Raw genomic sequence first — 26,418 nt, 5'->3', positions numbered from 1 at the left:
AGCAGGACGCAGCCTCCCACTCCTATGTTGCCTAGAAGAGGATGAGGCTTTCTGGTGTTGGGTGGCTGTCCTCTGGGCTGGTCTGTTTTTGCCCACAACTGGTTAAACCTGCAAGAGAGGAGTAGGAGCCCCCCACCTACTGTCAGCATTTCAAATCCTGAGTCCTCTTCCTAGAACTTTCTAAGTAAACCAAGATTTTTCCACGTGGGAATTAAAAAAAAAAAAAAAAACTGCCTGTGTGGTGCACTTTGGCCACCTCTGGGTCATGGCCTCCCCCTGCCCCCACCACTCCTCCCCATCCTGGGGCCGTGCCCACCCCCCCATCCCCCGACCTGGGCCAAGGCCTCTCCCTCCAAGCCACCTCGGTCCTGGCCACAGCCCCTGCGGTCAGGCCCCCTTCTGAGAGTCTGCATGTGGGGGGTGCTAGGGAGGCAGCACAGGGCCACCTACAGAAAGCCGCACTGGACCTTCAGGCTGTTCCGGGACTCAGGGCAGCACACTTGCTGGAGTCCGTTGTCACAAGATTGCCCTCTCCCTAAAATCAAGCTGCGACGGGATAGTTCGTAAGTCCTGACTACAGGCCCATGGCACGTAATTTGCTTCATGCTCCAACCATGCTGGGAAGGGGCCTCGTCACTCCATTTTATAGACTGGGACCAAGACAGAACACCAGGCTCCTGGTCCCCATCACATCACGTAGGGTCACTTGCTCATGCCTGGCAGGGCTGGGATTTGGAACTGAGGGTGCTGCCTGCAGACCTCACCCTGCCACGAGCTCCCGGGCAGCAGCCCCCTCCCCTGGGCTGCCCACCAGGTCCCTCAGCTGGGGGCCCGGGCACACCATCAGGCTTCACTCAGAGGCTGCTTCTCATTCCACGGAGAGCAGGGAGGGGAGGGAGAGAAGCCTCCTTCTCTGTCCAGTGGCCCTAAGGTTCGCCCTCTCAGGTGGCCAGAAACAAAACCAAAGCTGCACCCACAAAACAGGAAGCTGCTCCTGGCCTCCTCCTCAGCAAACCTGAGTGCCAGCTGCTCCCCAGAATGCTGCACTGCCTGCCTTGGAGCCCCTCGCAGCCCACATGGGATGGAAACTGAGGCCACAGGCTGTGTCGGCTTTCTGTTCCCATCTTCCCTCAGCCATAGTTGGGATCGTGGGGCCGGGTCAAGCAGCACTCGATGCTAAGAGGCTCTGAGGGAATGCAGAAGGCCCCAGAAGACAGGCACCCTCAGACAGCAGGCACCCAGGCTTTGTAACCACTGCCATCTGGTGGCCAAGACTGGGAGTGGCCATTTTTGTGTCCCAGGACCAGTGGCAGAGCCTTGTGGAGGGGACCTGGGAATGACCTCCAGCGGCAAGGCACATAGAAAACTATGGCCTTAAAACAGCCTGGTGGCCTTAGGAAGTGTCCCTGGTCGAACAGTTCTTGTAATAAGTGCCTTAAAGTCCTGCTTTTAAATCTAGTTCACCACCCCAGGCCTTCATACCCAAGGGTTCTCCAGAGGCCACGCCGACTCTCCAGCAACTCAGGTCCATCCCAGGAACCACAGGGACCCCGAGGGCAGCTCATCCTGCAGCCTGAAGCAGGCCAAAACCGAGTCACGGGAGCACAGTGGAGAGGGCTGCTCCAGGGTCCACTGTGGGACAGCCACTTCCCCTGGCTGGGGGCCTATTAGCTTGCCCCCCCAGGGGTCTGGGTAACAGGTCCTATTCTGGCTCCAAAACTGAGTTTAGAAACCTGGCTGGAGCCTTTCGGATTGGCCAGGGAGCCCTGGTGATAACTGAAGCCCCTGTATGTGCCCCGATATCACACATCCCTGGGTCCCACCCACGTAGTCAGCACCATGGGTGGTGAGGGGTCCTGTGGTGAGAGGTCCCCAGGTTTCCTCTCCCTTCCATGCAGCAGGGCCCTGGCATGCCCCTCACCTCAGCAGTTTGCATCCCCAACTGTAAAGAGCTCTGTGGTGCAGACCCTGGAGGGCCCAGAGGCTCAAAGCTCCAAGTCTATCTGGGACGCCATTGCTAATCCGCATGGTGCATCCCTGCCCTCTAAGTGACCTTGTTTTACTCAGGGCACCCACACGTAGTGCCACAGACATTTATTAACAAAGCAGCCGTGCCCTCATCTATACTCCTAAGCCATGGTGGGCTCTGAGCCTCACACCACGCCCAACCAGGCACCATTTCCTGAGTCTCCGAATGCAGAAACAAGGGGGCTACAGAACTTCCAATCCCAAGCTGAGGACCCACTCCTAGAACAAAGGAGCAGAAAGGCACAGAGGGACCAATCGCTTGGGCGACCAGAGGTGAGGACTGGCCCGCCTGGGGCAGGTGCTGGGTGACAGCAGCACCCTTTACCTCCTCACTGGGCCAACAGACACCTGCCCTCTTCCTTAGACTGAGTGTGTGGCTGGGTACTGAGGAAAGGCCATGCCTTTTTACTTGGTTGGTAAGATATTTGTGGGAGTTTAGGGAGCACAGTATGATTCAGTACTTGGCTTGAGGCCTATCAGCTTGACCCCCAGGGGTCTGGGTAACAGGTCCTCTTCTGACTCCAATGCTGAGTCTCGGAACCTGGCTGGAGCCTTCCAGATTGGCCAGGGAGCCCTGGTGATAACTGTGAGACCCTGTGTGTGCCCCGATCACTCATCCCTGGGTCTCACCATGTAGAGAGCACCACAGGTAGAGACAGGTCCCCAGGTTTCCTCTCCCTTCCGTGTGGCAGGGCCCTGGCCTGCCCCTGATCACATCAAGATGATTAGCATTCCCATCTCCTCAAACATTCATCATTTCTCTGCACTGAGAAGCTTTGAACCCTTCTGGTTATTTAAAATAAGGCTCATAAACTACTGTAAACCAGTGTCCCCGTCATGCTTTCGAACCCAGGAACTACTCCTCAAGTCTGTGGTGATGCTATCCAACCTCCCCTCCCCTAGTCTCCAATGAGTCTCTCTACTCTCTGCTTCTTTGTTAGCTTCGATAAATCAGAACACGCAGTGTTTTTGTGCCAGACTTACTTCATTTCACATCAGTTCCATCCATGTTGCTGCAAATGGGGGGATTTCATTCTTTTTTTATGGCCAAATTCCATCCTACAGGTGATTTTTCTTATCCACTTATCATCAGTGGACACCTGGGTCGATCCTCTCTTGGCTACTGTGAACAGTGCTACAGTAAACATGAGTGTGTGGAAATGTCTTTGCTATACTGAGTTCACTTCCTTTTAATGCATACCTGGTGGGGACTGTGCAATCACCTGGTTCTATAGAGTTTTGAGAAACTTCCATGCCGTCTTCTGCAATGCCTTTTTTTTTAAATTTTTTAATATTTATTTTTTAGTTTTCGGCGGACACATCATCTTTATTTGTAAGTGGTGCTGAGGATCGAACCCAGAGCCACGCGCTTGCCAGGCGATCGCGCTACCACTTGAGCCACATCCCCAGCCCCTGCAATGCCTTTTCAAGCTTCAGTCTCACCATCGGAACCAACCACCTTGACAGAGACTGGCAACGATGCCACCTGAATTCTAGCTCCACCCCCACTCCTCGGCAGCCCCTCCCAATTCCACCAGCTTATGAAGACCCAGGACATCAGCTGCCTGGACCTCCCAAGGAAACCAATGTACACAGCATCCAGGCCCATCTGGCAACACTTCCCAATGTCCTGAACTGCGCGGCACCTGACACCTGCCTGCTGCTTCCCAAGCCTTTCCCTTCACGCCACAGAGCCTGCCTGTTTGAGAGCAGCTTGCCAATAGTAAGTTCTCTGCACTGCTCTTGCCACACCTTGAAGACCACCCAGAAACCCATGGCCATGTCCCAGATGAAAAGGCATCCATGTAGATTTCCAGGGATAGGCTGACTTCAGGAAAATGCCCCAGACAGGCTCTGAAACCACAGCATGAATCTATTCTGACAACTCCTGCCCCCTCGTGGCCACAGCTACCCACTGCACCTTCCCTTCCCTGGGCAATACTCCCATAGGGAACTAGAATAGTCTTTTAACCTGGAGCTAAGACCAGGGCAGGCAGGGCACGGTGTATAGAGAGGGATCTAGGCAGGATAGGTCCCAGCAAGAGGTCACTGTCCTGGTAGATAGTTTTCTCTCCTAAGAAGGTAAGCAATCACATGTCCATACGCCTTGGTGGGTGTCCGCAAGTTACAGATGTAGGGGTGCACGGCAGTGGCTGGAGACAGTGGTATTCTTGATCCCCATCTTCCTGCTAGGGAAGCATTTCCCAGATAGCAAGGGGACTCATTAGAGAAATCCTTCCTCCAGGCAGCACAGACCTGGACCTTTCTGGAAGCCTCTCTGGGAAGTGAGAGAGTCCTTGGCAGGAGAGACCAGCAGACTCCCTCCACCCCTTCCCCACCCTGTGGTTAGGGCAGGGCCATGGCCAGTACCCCCACCACCCTCCAGGAATGAGACACGGTGTGTTGCTGGACACTCGGTGTTGTAGTGTAGCTTGGTTTTATTTATGTCCACAAATATTTCAAAAAAATTACAAAATACTCAAATGGAGAGAACACAGAAGTCACGATTTCTGGGTGTCTACTCTGTATACACTGTGTTATCTCATGGCAAACTACTCATATATACATTTAGCTTCAAGATATATATAAACGTAGCAAATCAGAATATACACTCTGTTCTGCTTCTGCTGCAGTGAAACGTGAAGCTCAACCTTGACGACATTGAACAAGACACATACAAAACACAGAAAGCAAAACCGAACTTCAAATGAAAGGAAGGAAAATCCAAAAGGAAACCAAGCGGTCGGGCTTCAAAGACACCACACAGGTCTGGGGCCTCCTAAACAAACTCTAGGTGATCGGGCAAGGGCTTCAGATTGTGGGTTTTAATGGAAGAATCGCAGTGCTCCGCCTTGGGATATGGGGAGAAACCCGAAACATAACAAGAAAACACCTTCAGACAGTTTTCAAGTACAGACTTCAAAGTACTTCACTCTTTCTCTTCTTTGGAAAAATGGGTAATACAGGAGATAAACAAGTTAAACTGAATGGTAGGAGTTAGGTTCTACCAAAGAAAGGAGGGGGTGGGGGAGACAAGAGCAAAAGAGGAGTGTCAAGGGAAGGGGAGGGCACCCAGCAGGAAGAGGCCTCTCAGAGCCAGAGGAAGCCCGCAGGGCAGAGCGCCTGGGTGGTGTGTCAACCACCCAAGAAGGAATAATGCCTGCATGGCAGCCAGTCGTTTGATGGCAAAGGGTTAATTTGAGTTTGCCTCCCCCTAAGGAACTAAAATTGAGGCAGAAATGGAATGAGAGAATATGAAACAAAAAAAATACAAATATTTAACAGTTAAAACAATCCTATCTGTCCCGACTCAACACCCAACAGGGTTTTTGATAGAAACTGGAGAGGGCCTTGCTGCAGGTCTCAGTCAAGCCCCTGACCTGCCCCTTGCGGCCTGGGTTCTGGGTACACATTGCCCACTGACCCACAGGCAATTCTGAGATGTGCACCACACAGTGGGCCTCGAGAGTTTTGAGAGGATGGGAAGGGGTCCTGTCCTGGCAGGGGTGTGGTCCACAGATGCAGGTCTCCCACCCTCTGTCTTGCAGGGATGGCTCTGCTCTGGAAGGGCCCAACCTCCTACCAGTGGTACCTCCGGGCGGAAGCGAGTCGCCCTGCATGGGGCCAAAAGAGGCAGGCTGCCACTCATAATCATGTTAACGGCCCCCAGTGTTCCTCACTCAAGCAGCCTCAGTCTGCAGTAATGATGACTTGACTGGGTCCTCGCAAGGACATCCAAATGGTGACGTCACAAAAGGGCAGATTTTGAACAGATCCCGTTGGGAGGCATATGTCCTGGCTCTTTCATGTGCTAAGTTATATGGAATCATTTTCTTGGATTTTCTAGAATGTTTTTGTAATCTTCAAAGTATTAAAAAGGCAATTTATCCAGAACAAATGTGTGTGCATAGAACTGTGTAAGGAAATCTACCATCGGACACATGTAAACATGTGCTTTCTATCCCACAGAGACAGGACGGTGATGACACCAGGGAACAGAAAGCCAACACAGAACTCCCACACTCCTGTACACAATGAAAGAGGCTCGCTGTCAGACGTCTGTGCCGCTGGGCAAAGCACGTGCGGGGAACAGACGGAAGTGAAAATCAAAGCAGCAAAATAGTCTGTAACATTGTCCCTGCAAACCCCTGGACGCTCACTGCTGTGACCAAACCTAGTCCAAGCTTCTGCCTGTTTGTAATTAGTTAACGCCCATCTGCTCCCTTTAATTAAAGGGATAATTATATATAACTTTTTATTAAAAAATCAACTCTGTATTCTGTCAATAGCTGGTAGGAATTCACAATTAGTGACATGGCTGGAAAAAATAGATCAGAATAGTAGTTTGTGGAAGGAAAAAAAGGCTGTTCTAAAATTATTTATTTACAGACATAAAAAGCCATGCTGCAGAGCTTTCTCAAATTATGAAGATTTCCTACAATGTATTAAAATAAAAGATTTTTTAAAAACTATAGCTCTTGGATTCCAAACTCATATGCCACCTCTCTGCAAGCCCTGTGGGTTCTGGCACCCACGTGTCCATCGTGTCTGCACGCACAGTGAAGGGTGTGAACGGATTCTAGCACCTACTGAGAAATCAAGGGAAGAAAACTAAAGCCGAACCCCAGGACTGCAGGGAAGCTCTCTGGACGCTCAGTCCAGTCCAGGACTCACTAAGTTTCTGGGGCACTGTCATGCAGGGAGACCCGAACTGGTCTCAGGGAATCCTCTCAACAAACAACACTATTATGCAGATACATTTTAGTTGCGGGGTTTTTAAATATATAACGAAATCTTTAGAAGATATTCTTTTTGCTTTTGCAGATCCTATTGTATGTAAAAAGTTCTGTTTCTTCCCCCCCCCCCAAGAATTGGGGTTTCCACAGCCAGCGTTAACAAATAAATAACTTATAACTGCTTGTCACCTTCTTTCTTCAGTCGACTGGAAAGAAGAAAAGAACACTGGAATCAGGCCTGGGCAGGTGGCAGGCAACTGCACCTCACAGGCCACAAGGCAAGTGGCTGGAGCCCGCCTGCCTATTCACAGGAACCCCCATGGAGGGAGCCTGGGCTCAGACACAGCACCCCCCTCTTCCCTCCTCCCTCCCACCTCACCTGTAATAATCTTCCTGACTTGGCAGGTGGCCACCATGCATGTGGGGGTGTCCATGCAGCCATTGTTGCTCCATGGCCAGTCTCTGTAGCTCGGCCGACTGGGCATGCATGGCCTGTAGCTGATGGGCTGCTGACATGGGGGGTGGGATGGCCCCAGGCAAGTCTCGGGGGTAGGGGGTGCCTGCCAAGCACAAAACAGTCTCCACTACAGAAACAGCCAAAGGAGTGACCAGCAAGGAGGTCAGGGAGGATGAACCTGCCCAGCAGCCTCATGCCATTGGCCAGGGACAGTCAACTCGGCCCTTTCCAAGCTCTGCAGAAAGTACTTCCCAAAGTGTGGGGCAAGAGGCTGCTCAGCAGTCTCAGAGACCCAGGGAAAGAGAAGGCCCACACCATTGCCCTTGGTCTCCTGTCAGACCCTGCCAGCCTCCTATACTTTGCTCCAGACCTCAGTCGAAAGCATCTTCCAAGAGGCCTTCCTTGAATCAGCCTAAATTAGGGGGTCTCGGTTACTCTCCCACCAGCCCAGCAGTTCTGGCTCCCTCCTGAAAGACTGAACTGGCACGCATTTATGACCTCCTCCACCCAGAGCCCCCTGAGAACAGAAGTTTGCCTGCCTTGTCCCCATGAGAATACTGTCCACAGAGGGTGCAAATCCAATTTATTCAATATATAACTGAATGAACAAGCAGGGACAGCTGATCAGACTGCTACTCCACTCTCCAGTGGAACCCATATATCCTCCCCTGGTGAATTCTTACCAAACACTGGATGGCGCAGCATCTCGTGCTCATGGGGAGGCTGTCCCAGCAGGGGGTTGGGGAGGGTGCCAGGGGGGTAGGGGAAACGAGCCAGGTGAGGGCCAGCAGTCAGGGGGTCAACCAGGGGGTGAACTGGACCTGCCGAACCTAAAGGAAAGAAAGGATACAAGCCCAGATATGGGTGATGTGTGGCTCCTGGCTGGTAACCAGTGACTTCTCCCTCACCCAAGCTGGCTCCTGGTCACCAAGGTTGGAAGTACCACTTGGCAGCAAATGATTCTGACTGAAGGGGTTGCTCCACCATCTTGAGGGTGAGCTCCAGAGAGGAGGAGAGCAGGGACAGGCCATTCAAGCATACGTTTCCTCCCCTGCTCCCCAGCACCCTTCCGGCAACACCGCATGTTTTGTTCAAGACCCAGGACCTACAGAGCCCACTGGTCTGGGGCCTGCCCTGTGAGCCTGTTAGGGCTACAGCAAGTCACTCCTGTCCCACCTGCAGATGGGGTGTGGCTGGACGCAGCACTGCTCCATCTCCTCTGCCCGAAGCGCACGCCATGGCTCCCTTACTCCCTTCAAGGCAGTCTCCTGACCAGACCCCTCTGCAATACCCAGCAAGGTTGTTCCTCCTGCCTGGGTTCCCTGGCAGCTGGCACTCACCCTCGTGCTCTCAGCAGCAACCTCCCTCTTCTACCTGCCTTCAAGACTGCTCTAAGCCACCACTGCTCTAGGCCAGCCTCTTCCAGGTGAAAAGAGGCAAAAGGGTGGGGATCGGCACCGTGCCGGGCAAAGTGCTCCATGGGGTTGGGGCGGGGTGCAGGGGGTCCAGAGTGGCCTCTCGAGAAGCAGTGCCCCCTGCACTCTTTCCCTCTCCTAGACTTACTTTGTACCCCACACTGACCTGCTCAAAGACAGCAGAAGCCAGGTCCCATGGGAATGTTCTGCTTGCCAGCAAGTGCTCAGGGAACCCAGACAGCTTCCCTCCATCCCAGGCAAAGGGGCCAAGAACCCAGACTTTCCCCAGGAGGCCGCAACAGAAGGCCTGGGTACGGAGCAGCTCTGGAGAGCCAAGCGAAGGGCTGAGCTCAGCCAGACTCCTAGGTGGATGCTGGGAAGTCGGGATCCTCCAGGAATCATGGCCTCGCACAGAGAACACTCTGCTCTTAGACAACGACTCCCTTCTTTGCTGAGGCCCTAGGCCCTCCCCATGCCCCAGCAGGGGAACCCACCTTGGTGGAGGGGGTCCTGCTGGTGGAGGTGGAGGTGGGAGTGGATGTGTGAGTGCTGGTGATGGTGTGGAGTCACGTTGAACATCTGAAGTCGTGCCAGGGGGTCGCTGGTCAGGGATGCCATGCGCTCAGCATGGATGCGCTCGGCTGCCAGTCTGTCAGGGTAGCTCATCTCGGGCCGCAGCTGGGGGCCTGCCAGGGCCAGTCTCTCCCGCTCCAATGGGTTCAGGCCGGGGTGGAAAGAGGCAAAAGGGTGGGGACCGGCAGCAGGGGGGATGGTGAGGGCACTGTGCCGGGCGAAGTGCTCCATGGGGTTGGTGGCGGGGTGCAGGGGGTCCAGCTCTGGGGGCTTCACCTCAAAGCCTGGCTTCATTCTCTCACGCAGCTCGCGCTCCCGGAGCTCGCGCTCCCGGATCTCCCGCTCCCGGAGCTCGCGCTCCCGGATGGTGGGGTCCACATTGTAGAGGCCGGGCACGTGGTAGGCCAGCAGCGGGTCAGCAGGGTTGAGGGGCATGTAGAAGGGGTGGTTGCGGTTGGTGGGTGACATCACGTGGGGGCGAGCATACTCGCTCAGTGTCCGGAGAGCAGGTGTATCGGGACCAATGTATGGGGGCACGGCAGCTATGGTAGTCGGCGGTGGTTCAAAGGAGGGCCGCATGTGGCCAGGACCGCTGAGCTGGGGGTCGCCAAGGCGGCCTTCATGTGCTGAGCTGGGTGCCTTCTGCGGAAGAGAAGAGGGCAATAAGGGGTGGAGCCACGCTGTTGGGGCGGCAAGCTGCAGGGTCAGATGGGGCATCTCCTGCAGGGCCCTGGCAGGTGGACGCCAAGTGACTGCTGAGTCAGCCTGGCCCGCGAGTGCTGGGCTACCTGAGGGCTCCAGGACAGGCCACACCACCAGAACTAGGGACACTGCTGATAGCACTTGTCCCTTCAGCTGCAGGAGCACACACCAGGCAGCACTGCATAGAGCCAGGCCGCCAGGGCATAGCGGCCACGGCGCAGCCGCCCCCTGGGCCCCCCGCCCCCCAGCCCTCTGGCACTCACCGCAGCTCGCTCCGCCTCCCGTTCCCGCTCACGCTCGCGCTCGCGCTCCTTCTCTTTCTCCTTCTCCCGCTCACGCTCCTCCCGGGCTTTCTGTTCGGCCTCCCTCTTGGCCTTCTCGATGGCCTCCTCCCTCTTCTTGGCCAGTTTGGACCCAGCCAGGGGCATGAAGTACAAGTCTGTCCGCGCACATGAATTGTAACCTCGGTCCAGGTGTTTGTAGAACCTAGGAGAGGCCACATCTTCAGTCAGGGCCTGTCAAGATCTCTCCCCGTGGGGGGGCCTTTGCAAAGTCCCTCCAGATGCTGGGCTGGGCCCACTCACACCCTGGTTCCTGGGAACCAATACCTGGCAGACTGGCTGGCATGGCTGGGGGTGTCCACCACAGTGGGCTCAGGGGATGGACTTCTTGGGGGAGGAGGGGGGCTCTCAGGCTCCTCAGCATCATCAAGAGCCTCCTCTTTGATCTGGACAGTGGGCAGTGAGCAGGGCGTCCCTCCTGGCACACTGCCTCCTGAAGAAACTGCAGCAGGGCAGGGTGGCTGGGTGGATGTACTGGGTCCTGCAGGTGGGGTTGAGGTGGGGGGGCAGGTAGGTGGGGTAATGGGAGGAGGGCCTCCAGGGACAAAGGGGTGCTGAGCAAAGGGGGGCTGGGTGGCCACCTGGTGGAGGCTGGCAGGGGGGTGAGCAGCAGCAGGAGGGGGCAAGCTCTGGCTCTGGGTCAGCCCAGGGGGCTGGGCAGGAGAAGAGGGCAAGGGCTGGCTCTGAGGCATGAGCTGCAGGGGTGGGGGGTGGGCTGAGGGTGGGTGGTGTGTGGACAAGGAGCTGAGGGGCTTCAGAGCTGGCGGTGGTGGCAGGTTGGCATTCAAAGAGAAGGGTGAGGGCCCTGAGAGGTGAGGTGGGTGCTTGTGGGCCTGTGGGGCTGGAAGCTGGGGGATGGGTGTGGTAGGTGGGGGCTTGATGTGAGGCATGGCCAAGGGTGCTGGTGGCAGAGGCTGTTCCCTTGGGGGCTGCTGAGGTTGCAGTGCTGACTGAGAGGCTGGGAGCTGCAGGGTGGTGTGAGGGTGAGCTGCTGCTGGGGAGGTCCCCAGAGGTGTTTGTCCTTGGGAGGCCTGAGGAGGGAGGCCAAAGGGCTGAGGAGGGCCTGGGTGCTGTAACAGGGATCCAGCCTGCAGGCTGTGAGGGCCAGGCGGACCCTGACTGTGCAGGGGAGGCTGGGTATGAGGTGGTGCAGAGGCCTGGCCGGCCGGCCCCGTCAGAGGCTGCAGTGTGGGATGTGGTGAGGGCAGCCGTGGCGGGTGCAGGGAAGGCGCCTGCTGGATGTGGGCATGGGCCACAGGTGCTGCTGGAGCCTGTGGCTGGTTAGGAGGCTGCGAGGCTGCAGGGGAGCCCTGTGGAGGAAGTGCAGTGGCAGAGGGTGTGGGTCCTGGGGCAGGAAGCTGGGGTGCTCCCGGAGGGGCTGTGGGGGTGGCCCCACCAGGCGCCTGCAAGGCTGGAGGCTGAGCCTGCAGCATCTGCTGCTGGGCTGATGAGTCCGAGTCACTCTCATTGTCCTGAGGGCTGGGGATGCTGGGGGACGTGCTGCGATTGTCCTGGTCGATGTCTTTGGGGTCACTGCTGCCCTCATCATTGACGCTGCGGCTGTCTGAACTCTCTCCCTCACCCTCAGAGGGCGAATTAGGCCGGCTGATCTCCTAAAGTGAAAAAAGGGAGGGAGGGGGATGCTGGGAAGGCAGAGCTCTCTGCCCCACACAGTAGCACCTGGCGCACAGCCTGGCATATGATAAACAGCAGCAAGCCAGGGCAGTCCCGTCCTGGCTGGGCCAGTGTCAAGGGCCATTCTAGCACTAGCCCCCTCCGCAGAAGGCACTGCCTCTCCACCTGGAAAGCCTGGGCTGGAGCTTCTACAGAACTTCGGCTGCAAGCTAGAATTAGCAAGGCCTGGCTGCCAACCTCACCTGTGTTTTTGTCTTCTTGGAGCTGGTCCTCTCGGCCTCCTCCGTGTCAGAGGCCACCTTTTCCCGCTGGCGCTTGGCACTCTTCAGAGGGGACGATGCTTCTTCCTTTACCTTCTGCAGCAGAAGGCCCATGAGGGACAGTCAGGCCAAGGGAGGACGTCCCACTGGCCTCAGTATGGAAATGACCAGTTTGCAAAAACTTTGTTCCCTCATTTTGGGTTCTGTCTCCAGAAGCAAGAAAGCTCTGGAAGGGGCAGCTTGGGGCCAGGCGGGAATAAATATCTAGGGATGGGGATACTAAGGCTCTAGGGGCAGGGAGCCTTCCCAACAACTCAGCATCCTCTGCCTGAGGCCTTGGGGAGCTTGAGGCAGAGATGACTCCAAAGGTTGATGTTGGGAACTGAGTGGGACGTCCCCTTCCTCCAGTCCCCGGGCCTTTGTGTGCAGCCTGTAGGCCAGGGCAGTACTGGTGCCCAGAGGCTCCACACATGAACTGCAGCCCCAGGTCTGAGGGAGCTGAACGCAAGCTCCAGCAGTCCCGTTTCAATGGAAGGGAGGGACTACGTAGTTTCCCTTCTACTCCCAGCTCCTGACCTTGGCTGACTTCTTCACTGTTTCTGCTTTGCTGTCATTGCTGGAGGTGCTGGCAGCGCTGGGAGAGTTCCGGCCACTGGAGCGAATGTCTTCATTGATGGGCGAGGCACGACCATCAGGGCTGGCTGGCTGCTTCTTCCGACCACTGCGTAGTGTAGACATCTGTCCTCCCAAGACAGAGGCCAGTGAGGCTGGGATACCCAGGCCTCTGGATACTCCTGCCACAGGCAGGAGCCTGACAAGCAGGCCTCACAGCAAACTCTTGCCCCTGGCATATGACAGGCAGCCCTCCTGTCCCTCCACTGCACAGTCAGTGTGGAGCTGAGGTAGCAGGTGGTGTGAGTGGGTGGGTTCACACAAAATTGAAAGGAGAGTCATTCTCAAACCCAAAGCATCCCAGGGGCTCTCCTGAACTCCCTGTGCTAGAAATAAATGCTGGGCCATCTACTTTGACACACAAGGTCATCTTTACAGCACCTCACTTTTCCATTTATTCCAAGTAACTGCCCACTCTCCCAAACAAACCAAAGGCAAATCATGTACTTGTGGAGTTAATCTTACAGGCTGGAAAGTGACCCAAAGAGATGAACTGTCATACTGCAGCTCAGCTCCTACGCCTGCTGAGCACTGCAGCATGTTCCCGTAAAGCCAGGAGGGTTCATCAGAGATTAGGGTGTTTGCCTGCTCCCTTCTGAGTGCATAGCAGCCAAGCTGACTGCTCTTAACAGAAGAGGGTGGACAATCCCACACACCAGAAGGGTGCCTGGGGAGGCCAGTGCTAGAGGGAAAGACCCTTTGACATCCTTAGTCCTAAGCCAAAACACCCTCTCCCCCACAGCCCCAACCACATTTCCAACCCAGGAAACAAAGCTTCTTTATGAAAGGGCCAGAGTAGGAAGTTTCCAAAACTGGATCAAACATTTAGCTTTAAAAAGGAGAAGGGAGAAGATGGGAGGGGAGAGGAAAGGTTTTTCAAAAGTTTAAAATAGGCTTGGGGATGTAGCTCAGTTGATAGAATACTTGCCTCACATGCACAAGGCCCTGGGTTCAATCCCCAGCACCACCCCCACCCCCCCAAAAAAAGTTTTAAATAGCAGAGCTATGTCACGCTGGAAGTGACTGGACCATGGGCCAGTGAAGTTCTGAGGTACTTGGACAGCTGGCACTGAGGCACAAACCAAGACCAAAGAGCTCTCTGTAGAGCTAAGCTCAGGATGAGTCCCCCAAAGCCCCAGCAAGAGGACAGAGAGCTCTTCCTACTCCACAGGCAAACCTACTGCCTTCAGCACAGGCATTACCACAATGGGTCTGTTCCTCTACCTAAAATAGAGCTACACTTGCTCTCACAAGGGGATAAGTCCACAGCGCCCTTGGCACTGGAGACACAGGTGAGGGAGACTCACCGAGCCCCGACTCCGCCGCGTCCTCATGCTATGCTTCCCGCTGAGCCCATCGTCCTCCTCCTTGACGGGTTTGAACATGAATGGTGGGGGGTCCACGGGCTTCTCAATGGGTGGTAACTCACCGTACTTCTTGAAGTGGATGCGGCACTCAGTGCAGAGCAGGATGTTCTCCCGGCCCCCGTGGTGCCAATCTTTGGATGCTGTGAGGAAAGCGGGTTAGGGGTGCCAATCCTACAAACTACCTCTCCCATGGTGCCACCAGAGCCACACAACACAGGACTGTTACTCAGAGAATCCATGTTCTGGGGCATCCTCTGCACCTGGTTTCTGGGGCACCCAGGAGCCAGAGCCCCCCATCATGCACCCCTGGGACCAGTCCTTCCTACCCACCATTCAGTACAGAACTCCACAATGACGGCTAAAAATACAGGCAAAGTCAAATAAAAGAGTTTCAAGTTTCTCAAGTACAATACAGACATCATATCAATCACTTCCTCTGGCATGTTTCCAATCTGATGCATGAAACACTCAGAACCCGTGAGGGCCGGAGTCTGGCCTGGCCCGGCCCGGCCCAGGGAAGGAGCCCATCCCCTGCCCCAGGGGCACAATGAGGCCACTTACTGGTGGTGAAGCAGTGGCGGCAGGCGTATCCCTTCAGCTCCTGTTCACTGTCCTCACTGTCGAAGTCATCCTCACTGGCTGAGCTTAGGTCCACTGAGCAAGGCAGGCATATGTGGGGAGAAGGGAGATGCCATCATGCTCCACAAGCCTGGGACCACCCTGGAACCTCTGTCCAGCCCTGGGCTCTGGGCTACCAGTCAGAGTGGCTCCACAGGCTGAGGTGAGACAGCATTCATGAAGGATCACTTTGAATTCCTCAGGGTCAGTCACCGGAACCAAGACTTGCGTGTGAGGGGTGGTACTCAAGGGCCTGCCCTGCTAGGTTTTTGAGGGCTGATGTCACACCTGAATCCTGGTGTGGGAGGCACTGGTGCCCACACTGGTGAAATCTAAACACACACACAATGCGTTCCCTGGCACAATGGGACATTCTAAGGCATTCTGTCCCACTGGGCCCACACCAATCCTACTAGAGAATTTTTGGCTGTCAAAATGTACAACATGGTGACCCCTTGCACAGGTGTCCTGGACAGGGACATAACTGCAAGGTACTGCTGCTACATCCTAGCTTTAGAAGAGAGAAGGCAAAACCTCACTGTCACATCAGCAAGGGCTGCACACACATACAAGCACGTGCCTCCCACGGCCGCCTAGGCTGTCAACTCCTGCAGGCGGGCGCAGAGCTAAATCGCATGTGAACAGTCTCTCACTACCCACTGTGGAGCCAAGCCCTTCCACTTACAGAATTCACTGGATGGGGGTCTGGAGGGTGTGTTGACTGGGGTGGATGCAGTGCGAGTCTTGATCCTCCTGAACACAGCCTGCCTACGGTGCCGACGATGGGCTCGGGAGCTGGCTGCTTCAGGGGTTTTCTTCCAGTAGTAGTAGAAGGTGATCAGTTCCCCCTGCAGGAAAGAAAGGCCTGCTGTGAGGGTAGAGTGCAGAGGGTGACCTTCCTCTGCTCAGTGCAGAGACAGGATGGCAATGGCTCTCCTGGAGACAAGAATGAAGACGAGTCTGCCCCTGGACCTGGGAGGAGGACCTGGGAGGACGACCTGGTATGCTCTGGGAACACAGCTACCAAACGGCCCAAAGGCTGCACAGACGGGGCTTATCTTCCTCAGCCCAGCAGAGCACAAGTTCCAGTCTTGCAGAACACCCACTCTGGAAGTGTCTGCTGGGTATCAACTATGGGCCAGACGCCACCACAGTTCTACGCACTGCAGACAAATAATAATAAGAGACAAAAAGGGAAGAAGGCTCCTACTCGTGTTCACGTGTGCGCGCATGAGTGGGTGTGTGTGCGCATGAGTGGGTGTGTGTCTGGGTGTGTACACATGGAGATGTTTTCTGTGCAGCATTTCAGTGGAACCACACAGGCAAGTGTGTGAGGAAATGCCTGGCTGGTTAGAACCAACCAACCAACCAACCAACCAACCAAAGAAAACAGCCACGTCAGCTGGAATGCAGGCCAAGCAGATGGTCAGGAAGAAGAGAGACCCCCAAAACCAGGGAGGCTGCTCTTCAACCTCCCTCCACCATCTGCAGGCCCACAACTGGGGCTCAACAAAGGAGGACAGAGGACAAATCCAGTGGTGCTGATGCAGAGATAAAATGTCACCTTCTGCAAAGTCAGCTTTCGTGGTGAAAAAGAGCTTTCCGTCTAAGGCCCAACAGAAAGGGAAGCCAAGTGTCACCTTGAAACAAAGCTAATCCAACTTTTTTGAAAAAAAATAAGGGGGGGGGGGGGGTACTTGTGGCAGCCCCACTCCTTCCGAAGTTCTGCAGGTACCTGACTCACACGCACACAAATGGCGCATCGAGCCAGCCAGCCCTGGCTGACTAAAGATCAATTTTAAAAAACAAACATCCCAAGATAGTCTCTTTACCTGGAACTTAAAAAAAGAATGGCAGTGAATAAGCCTAGATCACATGCTCATCTCCCATTAAATTAAAGTTGTAGAAATTTGGTTAACTTGGCAGACTCCCAGATAATGGGAAAGTAGGAACCTGGGCCAAAGCCCCCAGCACCTCCCTAATGCCTGCATCCCATGAGCAAGGCACACAAGGCGCCGAGAAAAAAAGAGAAGGCAAAGCTCCCGATCTCCAGTGAGCTATGGTCTACCTGCAAAGACACATGTTGGAAAGACCAAGACTAAAGACTAAGCGGCAAACCCAACAGCGAAGAGTGAAGACCACACACAAACTCCTGGGAGCTACAGAGTACTCAATCAGACTAGGTTTCACTCAATACCCCAGAGTGGTCTTCGAACATGATCCAAGAGCAGTGGGCAGATTTTAGGCAGGGAATGGCTTCTGCAAGGCAGATAATGAGTATGTGCTGAACACTTCCTCCCCAAAGCTGGGTTTTATGCCCGCACATTTTCCTAATGGACCACAGCTGTTTAAGCCTCTATAGAGCCTGTACCTCTTGGAGTTATGAGTGTGTTTCAACCCTCAGAGTACTTAACTCTTAGCAAAATGCTAGGGACTGCCAATACCTACCCAATGGTACACTACCCCAGATCAGGGAGGCCAGGGACCAAGCCATCAAGGACAATCACACTTGTGCACATGTGCCCCATGCTTTAGTCTTAACAGTAAGGGAACTGGAGAAGCTGCCCCTGAGGTTCCTGACTTGTGTCCCCACTACATGTTACTGGACAAATGCTGGTTCCAACTGCCATGATCCCCGAAGATGGTGATCCGTGAACCTCCTGGCTCCTGTCATTTGCTTTCTAAGACTTGGAAATGCATTTATCTCCAACAATCCCCTGGTGTTGCTAGGAGATTAAGGGATCTCTGCTGACAAAAAACTGACCTGACTCTGGTTTTCCTATGAGCAAAAATGAAACAGAAGTCCAGGCAGGTCACAATCACCCTTCAAACACTGTGTGAGAGTAGCACACTTCGTTAGTCCAAGTGGGCAGCTGGTCCAATAAATCAGCTGATTCCACAGCTGGAAAGAGTCATGAAAAAACCCCTGAGTGGTTCCTTCCATCTCCTCCTTTAGCCCGATCACGTAAGAGTCCAGCAAATGAGAGAAGCCAGGGATGCGGGGATGTGGCTCAAGCGGTAGCACACTCGCCTGGCATGCGTGCGGCCCGGGTTCGATCCTCAGCACCACATACAAAGATGTTGTGTCCACTAAAAAAATAAATAAATATTAAAAAAATTCTCTCTCTTTAAAAAAAAAGCAGCAGCAGCAGCCAGGGATGCAAAGAGGAAATGGAAAGCTTTAAGAAAAGGAAGAGAGTAAAACAGGAGGCAAAAACCCAGGTAGGCAGGTGCTGGCTGGGGTTACCAAGCCTCTGAGTGCTTGTCTGAACTAAATACTTCATCTCACAACTGATACAAGTGACCGCCTCTACTTCTCAAATGTGAGTGATTTTAAAAGACAGCACAACCTGCAGATTAAAAAAGAAGGCAGAGTTCAGTAAGGCTAAGTAACTGGCCCAGTGACAGACACCAGGCAGAAAAGAAGGTTCTAAGAAAGCCAGCTTGGAGCCAGCTCAGCACTTGTCACCTGTACTTCTGTACCATGTCCCACTCACAGGTGAGGCCATCCCGACCCAGAAAGAAGAAACACAACACTGGAATGAATTGCAGCTTCTTGTCAACATGTAAGCAAAAACTCTTAAACAGGAATCAGGAGTGCAGAACAGAGTCAACATCTGAGTGCCAAGGATCAAAATGACCAGGCAAGGACCCTCTTCCACAGGTCTGAAATCACCAGTGATGAGAAGAAGAAAGAATATCAACTTTACATTTGGGAAGAACTTGCGTACACTGTTGGTGGGAACATGACATGGTCAAATCACTTCGTAAAAACTGTCTGGCAATTCCTACAAAGTTAAGCAAATGCCCATCATGTGACCCAGCAATTCTACTCCTACCCATTTGCCTAAAAGATATAAAAACATGCTCACATATCTTCAGACAGTTTATTTCTAAAACAGTTCCAAACTGGAAACCACACAAATGCCTGCTGACAGGAGAATGGAGGCCTGGATTATGGCACAGCCACTCACTAGAATACTATGTGGTGATTAAAAAGGAACACTGCTGCTAACAGAGATGATTTCAAAACACCCTGCTAAATGAAAGCAGCCGGACAAAAAAGGGGGCTTGCTACGAGATTCCACTCTAGATAAAGACCATGAAAAGCAAATCAGTGGTTGGTTGCCTAGACAAAACAGTCTATAAATTGATGGGGGTATTATTTAAACAATGGATGCAGTTGTAAAAATTTACTGAACTGTGCACTTAAAATGGGTGCATTTTTAATGTAAGCACACCATATATGGCACTTTATCAATTACGTGTCAACAAGGTTGATAAAACAACAAATCCAGGCCGGGTTTTATTAGCAGCCTCTCAGCCACTGTAATGTCTACCAAGGGATTAAACACTGGAATGAAGTGAATCTGGGAGGATTAGAAATAGCATATTGGTGACTGCATGGGTGGCTAGGTCTTGAGCACAAACAAAAGAACATGTCGGAAAGCTTGGGTTCTCCAAATAGGGAGTGAAGCAGCTCACGGCCTCACCAGGAATTAAGTCAATTGAACTTTAATCAAACATGCATAGTGTGTGCTGCAGAGACCCGCTGCACATAAATTCAGGGAACAAAAGCTGTTGCAGAAATCAATAGCTTACTGAAACATTAACACAGGCAATCATTGATCAAAAAGCAGCTCCACAAAGGCAGCCTTGCAAATTAGCCCTGCTTTTGCTTACAAGCAAACACTGAGGTCTGAACGTCGTCCTCGACACCAGTGGCCTATAATGATCATTTTGTTCCAGAGGCTCTCACCTCATCGCACAACAAGCACTCGCAGCCAACACATCTGACACCTCTGTACCAACTGCACGCAGCGCAATGAACTGAACTGGCAGAACATCTGGGGGAAAAGAGAAGCCTGGGGCACAGCACCCTGCCCACAGGCACTGTAGAGCCACTCTGCCAAGAGAAGGGCTTGAACCCCACTGGCCTATGTTTAGTGCCTTCTTCCTTTCCAGCTCCCTGGTGGGAAAGTGGATTGTCCCCACAGATCATATGTGAAAGGCCACTGGCAAAGGTCTTCCCAGAACCCACAAGAAGGTTAGGGAAATAAGTGCCATTAGGTTCCTATGATCTTTCCATAAAAAGAAAAATGAAGGGAAGGGAGTGCCACCACACAGAAGGGAGAAGAAGAATCGAAGGCTAACTGAGGCAGCACCTTCTGGGCAGGCCAGGGCTTGAGGAGAGAAGCAGAAAGAGCTAGCGAACTCGCGGGACACAGTCAGGCTGAGGGCTGACTCCAGGCCAGTGGGGGTAGCTCAAGGGCAACTGCTCCAGTAATCCACAGGCTGCCTCCTCCTCCCACCTCTTGCTGTGCCCTTCTGGGCCAGGCTGCAAGTCTACCAAGGTCACCCACCAAAGCATTCAAATGACAGTGCTCCCTTGGCCGGCTGGGCAATCTGGGCTGCCGCAGCAGGGACCAGGGCTGCACATCTTTCAGAGGCAACCTATACCTGTTTCAGGCACAAGTCTATTGATATGGCTCAACCTGGTACAGCTTGACCTTGGGTAAGCGACAGGCTGGCAGTACATTCCAGTGGCAAGACAAGTGTGTGCCTGGCAAGACAAGCATGGAGGCTGAGTGGGAGCTGCCATCCCTGCTACAGGTGTAGGCCCTACCGGTGTCCTTCTCTTCTCTTAAGCAGGTCAGTTTACCTGCCTGCACTTGGTAAGCCACCACACTGCCCACAAATGCAATTGCTATTTAATCTCCCTCAGGCACTGCAAAGCTAAGAGAACCTATAGATTGTTCTGCCCAATTAAAAAACAATTGCTTTTAAAAATAAGATAAGCTATATGTCTTCTCTCTCTTAAGGGACTGTGAGGAAGGAAGATTGTAGAACAGACTACCCAGGAGGCACTAGAAGTATCCCAAGTATCAAAGGCGAAGAGCTCCTGTCCCCAGCATCAGGCACAGGGAAAAAGAGCTTCCCTGGCCTCTGGCTGTCTTGTGCCTTAGGTTCAGCACTAACTCCTCAGATAAGACCCTTTGGCAAGGCTGATGAGACTTGAGTCTAAATTTTCTTTTGTGGAGATGGGGAAATAACCCAGGGTCTTGTGCATACTAGACAAGTTCTCTATCACTGAACAATATTATACCCCAGCCCAAGCCTAAATTTCTTTTTTGGTAATAGTATAACAACACATCACTATTACCACACCATGCAGAGAAGTATGGAGATTCCCTGAGGAAGAACCCAGGAGTGGTGGAGGCGGGGCCTGGGACCCCAGCAGAGTCCTAGGTGTTTACAGCCCACCGTCTACATGAGGTCTCCTCTTACAGGCCAATGGGGGAATCACACTGCACATACACTCTCCTTTCAGTTCAGTGCTCACGGCCTTGTTCTTCACCCTCCATTCTCACAACATGGCTCTGTGACTGCGGAGGAGGAGGATGAGGGAGGAGGGAGGAGGGAGGAGGAGGAGGACGACGACTACGACGACGACCACCACCACCACCACCACGATTGCGGCTGCTGCTGCTGGCTCATAGCTCAACAGGAAGCCCTCATCCTGTCTCCTTCCAAGTTCCTGCACCTTCATGCTGGGACACAACTGCAGCCCATTTCTTCACTACCAAAGGGCACCCACCTTTTCTGGCCAAGCACCACCCATGCGAAAGGACAGGACAGGAGAGGGAGGAACAGGCCTGGAGGCTGCTGTCGGTAACAGGATCATGAACATAGCTTTTTCATAATGCTATTTCACAGGTTCCTCAAGCCCACCTGCCCTTGCCAGCTGTGCAGACTGATTCTGTGATGGGACAGGACCTACTGAAGGGCAAGGCTGATGAATGCACACCTTTGCACACATTCACACTCATATACTCCTTGGTAGAAGTTGGGAAATATGCATTGGAAGAAGTTATCTTAATTCCTTAAGATGTGCTCATGTGTTCCTATGCTAAATTAAGTACTTTAATGTGAATATGTAGAAAGAGCAGCTAAATGCAGCACCTTAAATCTCAGCACTCACGTGCAACTAGTTAGAACCCAAGTGCTGCTCCTGTGCTAAAACCCTACTGATTGATGCCAATGCCCTCTGGGTGCCAGGTGGCCCCATTGCATATGAATGGAGTGGTAGTCCACCACTGTTTCCAGCTGTGTTTTTCAGGGAGATGTTCCAGCAAGCAGTGACTACAAAGTGACTACACAGTGATTACAAAGCAAGGCCCCAAACTGAGCAAGGAGGGGAGGCAGGAGAAAACAGGGTGCAGAACTCTTCCTAGCCTCAGACCCAAAACACAAGGAAACGAGCCAGCTCCCGGGAAGGTGCACAAAACACTCTCCTCTGTGTGAGCTGCTCCAATCACAGTGCTCCTCTGCTCTCCACAACCATCTCTGCCTGGGAATTTCAGCTGCTTTGTTTCTTGGTAAAAACTACCAATTTGAATGTAGTGAAGCAAGCCAGTAATAGTTCCTGGCAAGAGTTTTAGGCAAGTCATTCTTTCTTTCCACTCCCTGACCCATTCAAGGGCTGGGTCTGACAATTGTTCACATCTGAGGTGCGAAAAGCTGGGTACGGGGTGGAACCAGCAGCTATGGCCTGGAGCAGCCACCTTTTATAGATCTTTTTCCAGCATGCAACCGGTTGTCTTCCAGTAACAACTCTGGTAATTAAAGCAGAGTTCTCCTGGGCTCCTTCTTTTGTTAACCAACTGAATCGAATCCCCTAATCCCTAAAGAGCCCAATACTGTCAGTGGCTCTGCTGCTAATAGTTAAATATCACCTCTGTGGTCTCCAAGTGCATTTGGGAGAATGATGATCTGCTTGAAGGCACACATAGAGAAGTGGCACTCTAGAATCAAAGCCTCCTGCCTCCAAGAGACAGGAAGGGCCACTGATCTAACACTATTGAACAGGGAGCCCAATATTGGTGAGGTAGCCTGCTTCCAGGCCAGGCAGACCCTCCTCACAGCCTTCTGGGGGCAGGCAAAGAGAAGGGAGAGAAAGTTTCTTGTGTTTGACATGTTATAGGGGTGCCCACAGAGATGTTCCTGAACCAGGTGCCTTTTTTTTTTTGGTAGATGGGTACAATTTTATTTTATTTATTGAATATTTTTTGTAGTTGTAGAAGGACAGAGTGTCATTTTATATGTTTATTTTTATGTGGTGCTCCAGATTGAACCCAGTTATTCACACTGGCTAGGCAAGTTCTCTGCCACTTAACTGTGCCCTGCCCATTATTTATTGACTTTTTATGTGGTGCTAGGATCAAACCCAGTGCCTCACATGTGCTAGGCAAGCGCTCTACCCCTGAGCCCTGCAGGTGCCCCCTTTTGAAGAACTCTCCCCCACTCACCCCAGCAACCAAACAAAACCTAGTTAGGGCAGGTTTTTGTTTTGTGTTGTTTCTGCAATCATTACCACTACATTTATACAATGCAAAGGAACTGAAACAACCCACCTTATAATTTTAACCAAAACTTCAATGAGATTTCCTAAGTTCTCTTGCCTTGGATACCATCCTACTTCTGGCCTCACACCTCCAGGCAGACTTAAGGTCCTACTACAGCCGTCCCCTGGGCTGGCCTGACCCTCCTGCAGAGCTCAGTCTTCCCAAGGCTAGCTCTTACCCTTTATTTCCTCTCCAAATCACTGAAGCCTTCTTGGGTCCTAATAAACAAATTGCCCAATTGCTTCCCCACTTCTTCCAGACCCTTTCCTCTGTTCACAGAAGACCCTGGTAATGAATTCCCTACCTTTCCAGGCCTTTGGCTTATGCCAAACACCTGGACCAGTTAATAACAGCACTTTCCTTCTGCTGGCAGACTGCAGCCCAGTCACCCCATCTCCTCAAGATCTAGGCTCAACTCCCAGCAGACAACAGCAGATAACCACCCCTCCTGCAACCACTGGAAGTTATCATGGTGACATGCTTCTCCCTATACTTGTCATTCTTGTCTCTCACTGGGTATACACAGGCTTTCCTCTGGGCCATAACCATGAATGAGCTGTCAAACTTCCCATAGTCAGTATCTATTTCACCTGTGAGTCCTCACAGTTCTAGGACAATAAGTAAACATTTGATGGAAAGAGTATTTCCTGAGGATCAAAATTCACCTGAAATTAACTCTAAAAGGACAAATTTGAGAAATGGACATAGAATTGCCAACTTACCTTGCCAAGTAGGAATGACTGCTTTCTAGCAGGCTGTGATGGTATGAGCCTGAAGCCCCAGCCCTGGGGGGCCTGGGCAACAGAGTAGATGGAAGGGAGGAACAGATTCCTGATCTCATATTATTTCATAAAAGAAATATCATTCTATGCCTCCAAAAAAGAAGAAGAAAATAGACTTAATCTCCAAATAAGAGCTTTTTAATTTGACTATATGAAGTGTTACCCCCACCCCCCCAAAAAAATCACTACTTATTGTTTATTTCTCATGGGCCAGTGAAAATGTAATCCATGCCAAAGTGCTTGGAAGCAGTGTTCTGAAGGTGTGGAATCACGGGTTGTGAGTGTGGGCTGGTGGGATTGGGAACCCTTTGCCAGCACCATCTTCACCCAGTACCTTTATTTGCAAACAAGTAAGCAAACCACATTTTTACTGGGCTATAAAATCTACAATGATAAAAGCTAAGCACTATAAGTATGTACTTTCCATGTCAATATGCTTAGTCTTCAGAGACACCTAATAGATAAACTCCTGCTTTACAATGAATGAGGCAACCAATGCACAGAGAGATAGAAGTCACATGGCTGAGCTCATACTGTTTCAAGTGGCAGCCCTGGGCTCTGGTCCCAGAGTTTGTATGCTCTTGACCACTCTGCTGTGCTACTTCCTGTAAAAGGTTAACCATCACAGTTTGAAGTGCCAAGGGGAAAGGGACATCCTGATTTTCTTCAAGCCAGAGTTCAACACAATAGCATCTTAAATCTCTTACCTGGGCCTTCAACAGTTGCAGCTAAATAGCATAAAAGTCCTCTCGCTGTGTGTCCCCGATTGTGACAACAGGCTGCCAGCCTTCCCACTGCTGGGTAAAGTCCTCCACTATAGCACTTAAAAATTACAGAACTGTACCTGCTTAAATCAACTTTGAGGGTACCAAGATTAGAAGCACATTTGGTATACACTGGGCAGGATAAAAATTATGCACAAGCCTGGGCTCTCCATATCAAGAAAAAACTCTATGGGCACTGAGTGTGGACTGTCAAGCAAACTCCAGAAGCCACCACCAAGAGCAGCCCCACAACCTACCCAGCTCACCTCAAGCCAGCTAGCAGATCATGTGACAGGAGAATGCTCTGGCCTCCTTTTGGCTCCAGGTAACTTATGCTCCAGAGGTGTGCCAATGAGTATCTGTTATGGCTTAGATATGTGGTGTCCCCCCCCACACACAAAACTCGTGTGTGACAATGCAAAAGAGTTCAGAGGTGAAATGACTGGGTTATGAAAGCCTTAACCTAATCAGTGCATTAATCTGTTGATAGGGATTAACTAGGTGGTAGGTGTACTAGGCAGATAGGTTGTGGCTGGTGGAGGTGGGTTAGTGGGGATGTGCCTTTGGGGTTTGTATTGTCTGTGGTGAAGGGAGTTCTCGCTCTCTTTCTGCTTCCTAGTGCCATGTTCTGAGCTGTTTTCCTCCACCATACCGTTCTGCCATGATGTTTTGAATTGCCTTGGCCCAGAGCAATGGAATTGGCCATCTATAGACTGAGACCTCTAAAACCATGAGCTCCCCAAAAAACTTTTCGTCTTCTAAAATTGTTTCTGTCAAAGTCTTTTGGTCACAGCAGCAAAAAAAAAAAAAAAAAAAAAAAAAACTGACTAAAACAGTAGCTCACTTGCCCCTTGATCCAAAAGCAGTGATGCCCAAGTTTAGAAAAGGCACAGTTCAAACACACACACATAAAGCCTCTTTTCAAATTACTTCCTGCTCAGAGTATAGATCTACCTACCTACCCACCCACCCATCCATTCACCTACTTACTTGTCACTGGGAATTGAACTCAGAGGTGATTTACTACTGAGCTATATTCCCAGCCCTTTTAATGTTTTACTTTGCTAAGATCTTACTAAATTGTGAAGACTGGGGGCCGGGGATATAGCTCAGTTGGTAAAGTACTTGCCTCGCATGCACAAAGCCCTGGGTTCAATCCCCAGCACCACTAAATATTTATTTATTTATTTACCATCATCTGTTTATTTAAATAAACAGGTGATGGTAATAAATAAATAAATAGATTGCTAGGGTTGGCCTCAAACTTGCAATCCTCTTGCTTTATTTAGCCTCCCAAGTCACTGAGATTACAGGCATGTGCCACCGTACCCAGCTTAGGAGCATTTATTTAATATAGTTGACTTCAGGGCTGGGGATGTGGCTCAAGTCGTAGCGTGCTCGCCTGGCATGCGTGCGGCCTGGGTTCGGTCCTCAGCACCACATACAAACAAAGATGTTGTGTCCGCTGAAAACTAAAAAATAAATGTTAAAATCCCCCCCCCTCTCTCAAAAAAATAATAAAATAGTTGACTTCAAATAATGCTCAAAACCACAGATGTGTTTGGGAGCCACTTGGGTGGGTTCCCTAAATCTCTGCACCCTTGCTGCCATCCCCTTCAAACAGTTCCATTAAATCCATTTGTCAAGCTATAAACAGAATTTT

The 26,418-nt window shown here is 51.9% G+C and overlaps 1 protein-coding gene across 16 annotated transcripts in view; it reads right to left on the bottom strand.

Moving 5' to 3' along the window:
- Positions 1 to 4,448: 4,448 nt before the first annotated feature.
- Positions 4,449 to 26,418, bottom strand: part of Rere (arginine-glutamic acid dipeptide repeats) — a 396,746-nt gene continuing 374,776 nt past the window's right edge. For all 16 annotated transcript variants that reach the window (XM_058572685.1, XM_058572684.1, XM_058572687.1 and 13 more), the window contains 11 exons: positions 15,490 to 15,652; positions 14,748 to 14,840; positions 14,127 to 14,326; positions 12,724 to 12,885; positions 12,130 to 12,243; positions 10,520 to 11,865; positions 10,175 to 10,397; positions 9,131 to 9,851; positions 7,905 to 8,051; positions 7,144 to 7,324; positions 4,449 to 6,970 (listed from right to left, as the gene is read on the bottom strand). In XM_058572685.1, the coding sequence (XP_058428668.1) occupies positions 6,937 to 6,970; positions 7,144 to 7,324; positions 7,905 to 8,051; positions 9,131 to 9,851; positions 10,175 to 10,397; positions 10,520 to 11,865; positions 12,130 to 12,243; positions 12,724 to 12,885; positions 14,127 to 14,326; positions 14,748 to 14,840; positions 15,490 to 15,652 (3,384 nt within the window). In that variant the 3' untranslated portion in view covers positions 4,449 to 6,936. The remainder of the gene's footprint in view (positions 6,971 to 7,143; positions 7,325 to 7,904; positions 8,052 to 9,130; positions 9,852 to 10,174; positions 10,398 to 10,519; positions 11,866 to 12,129; positions 12,244 to 12,723; positions 12,886 to 14,126; positions 14,327 to 14,747; positions 14,841 to 15,489; positions 15,653 to 26,418) is intronic.

Source organism: Marmota monax, unplaced genomic scaffold (assembly GCF_021218885.2).
Source record: "Marmota monax isolate L192 unplaced genomic scaffold, Marmota_monax_Labrador192_F-V1.1 WCK01_AAM20220418_F8-fsc00080, whole genome shotgun sequence".
NCBI lineage: Eukaryota > Metazoa > Chordata > Mammalia > Rodentia > Sciuridae > Marmota > Marmota monax.
The sequence above is the reverse complement of the archived record's forward strand: the minus strand, read 5'-3'. Positions and strand labels throughout refer to the sequence as shown.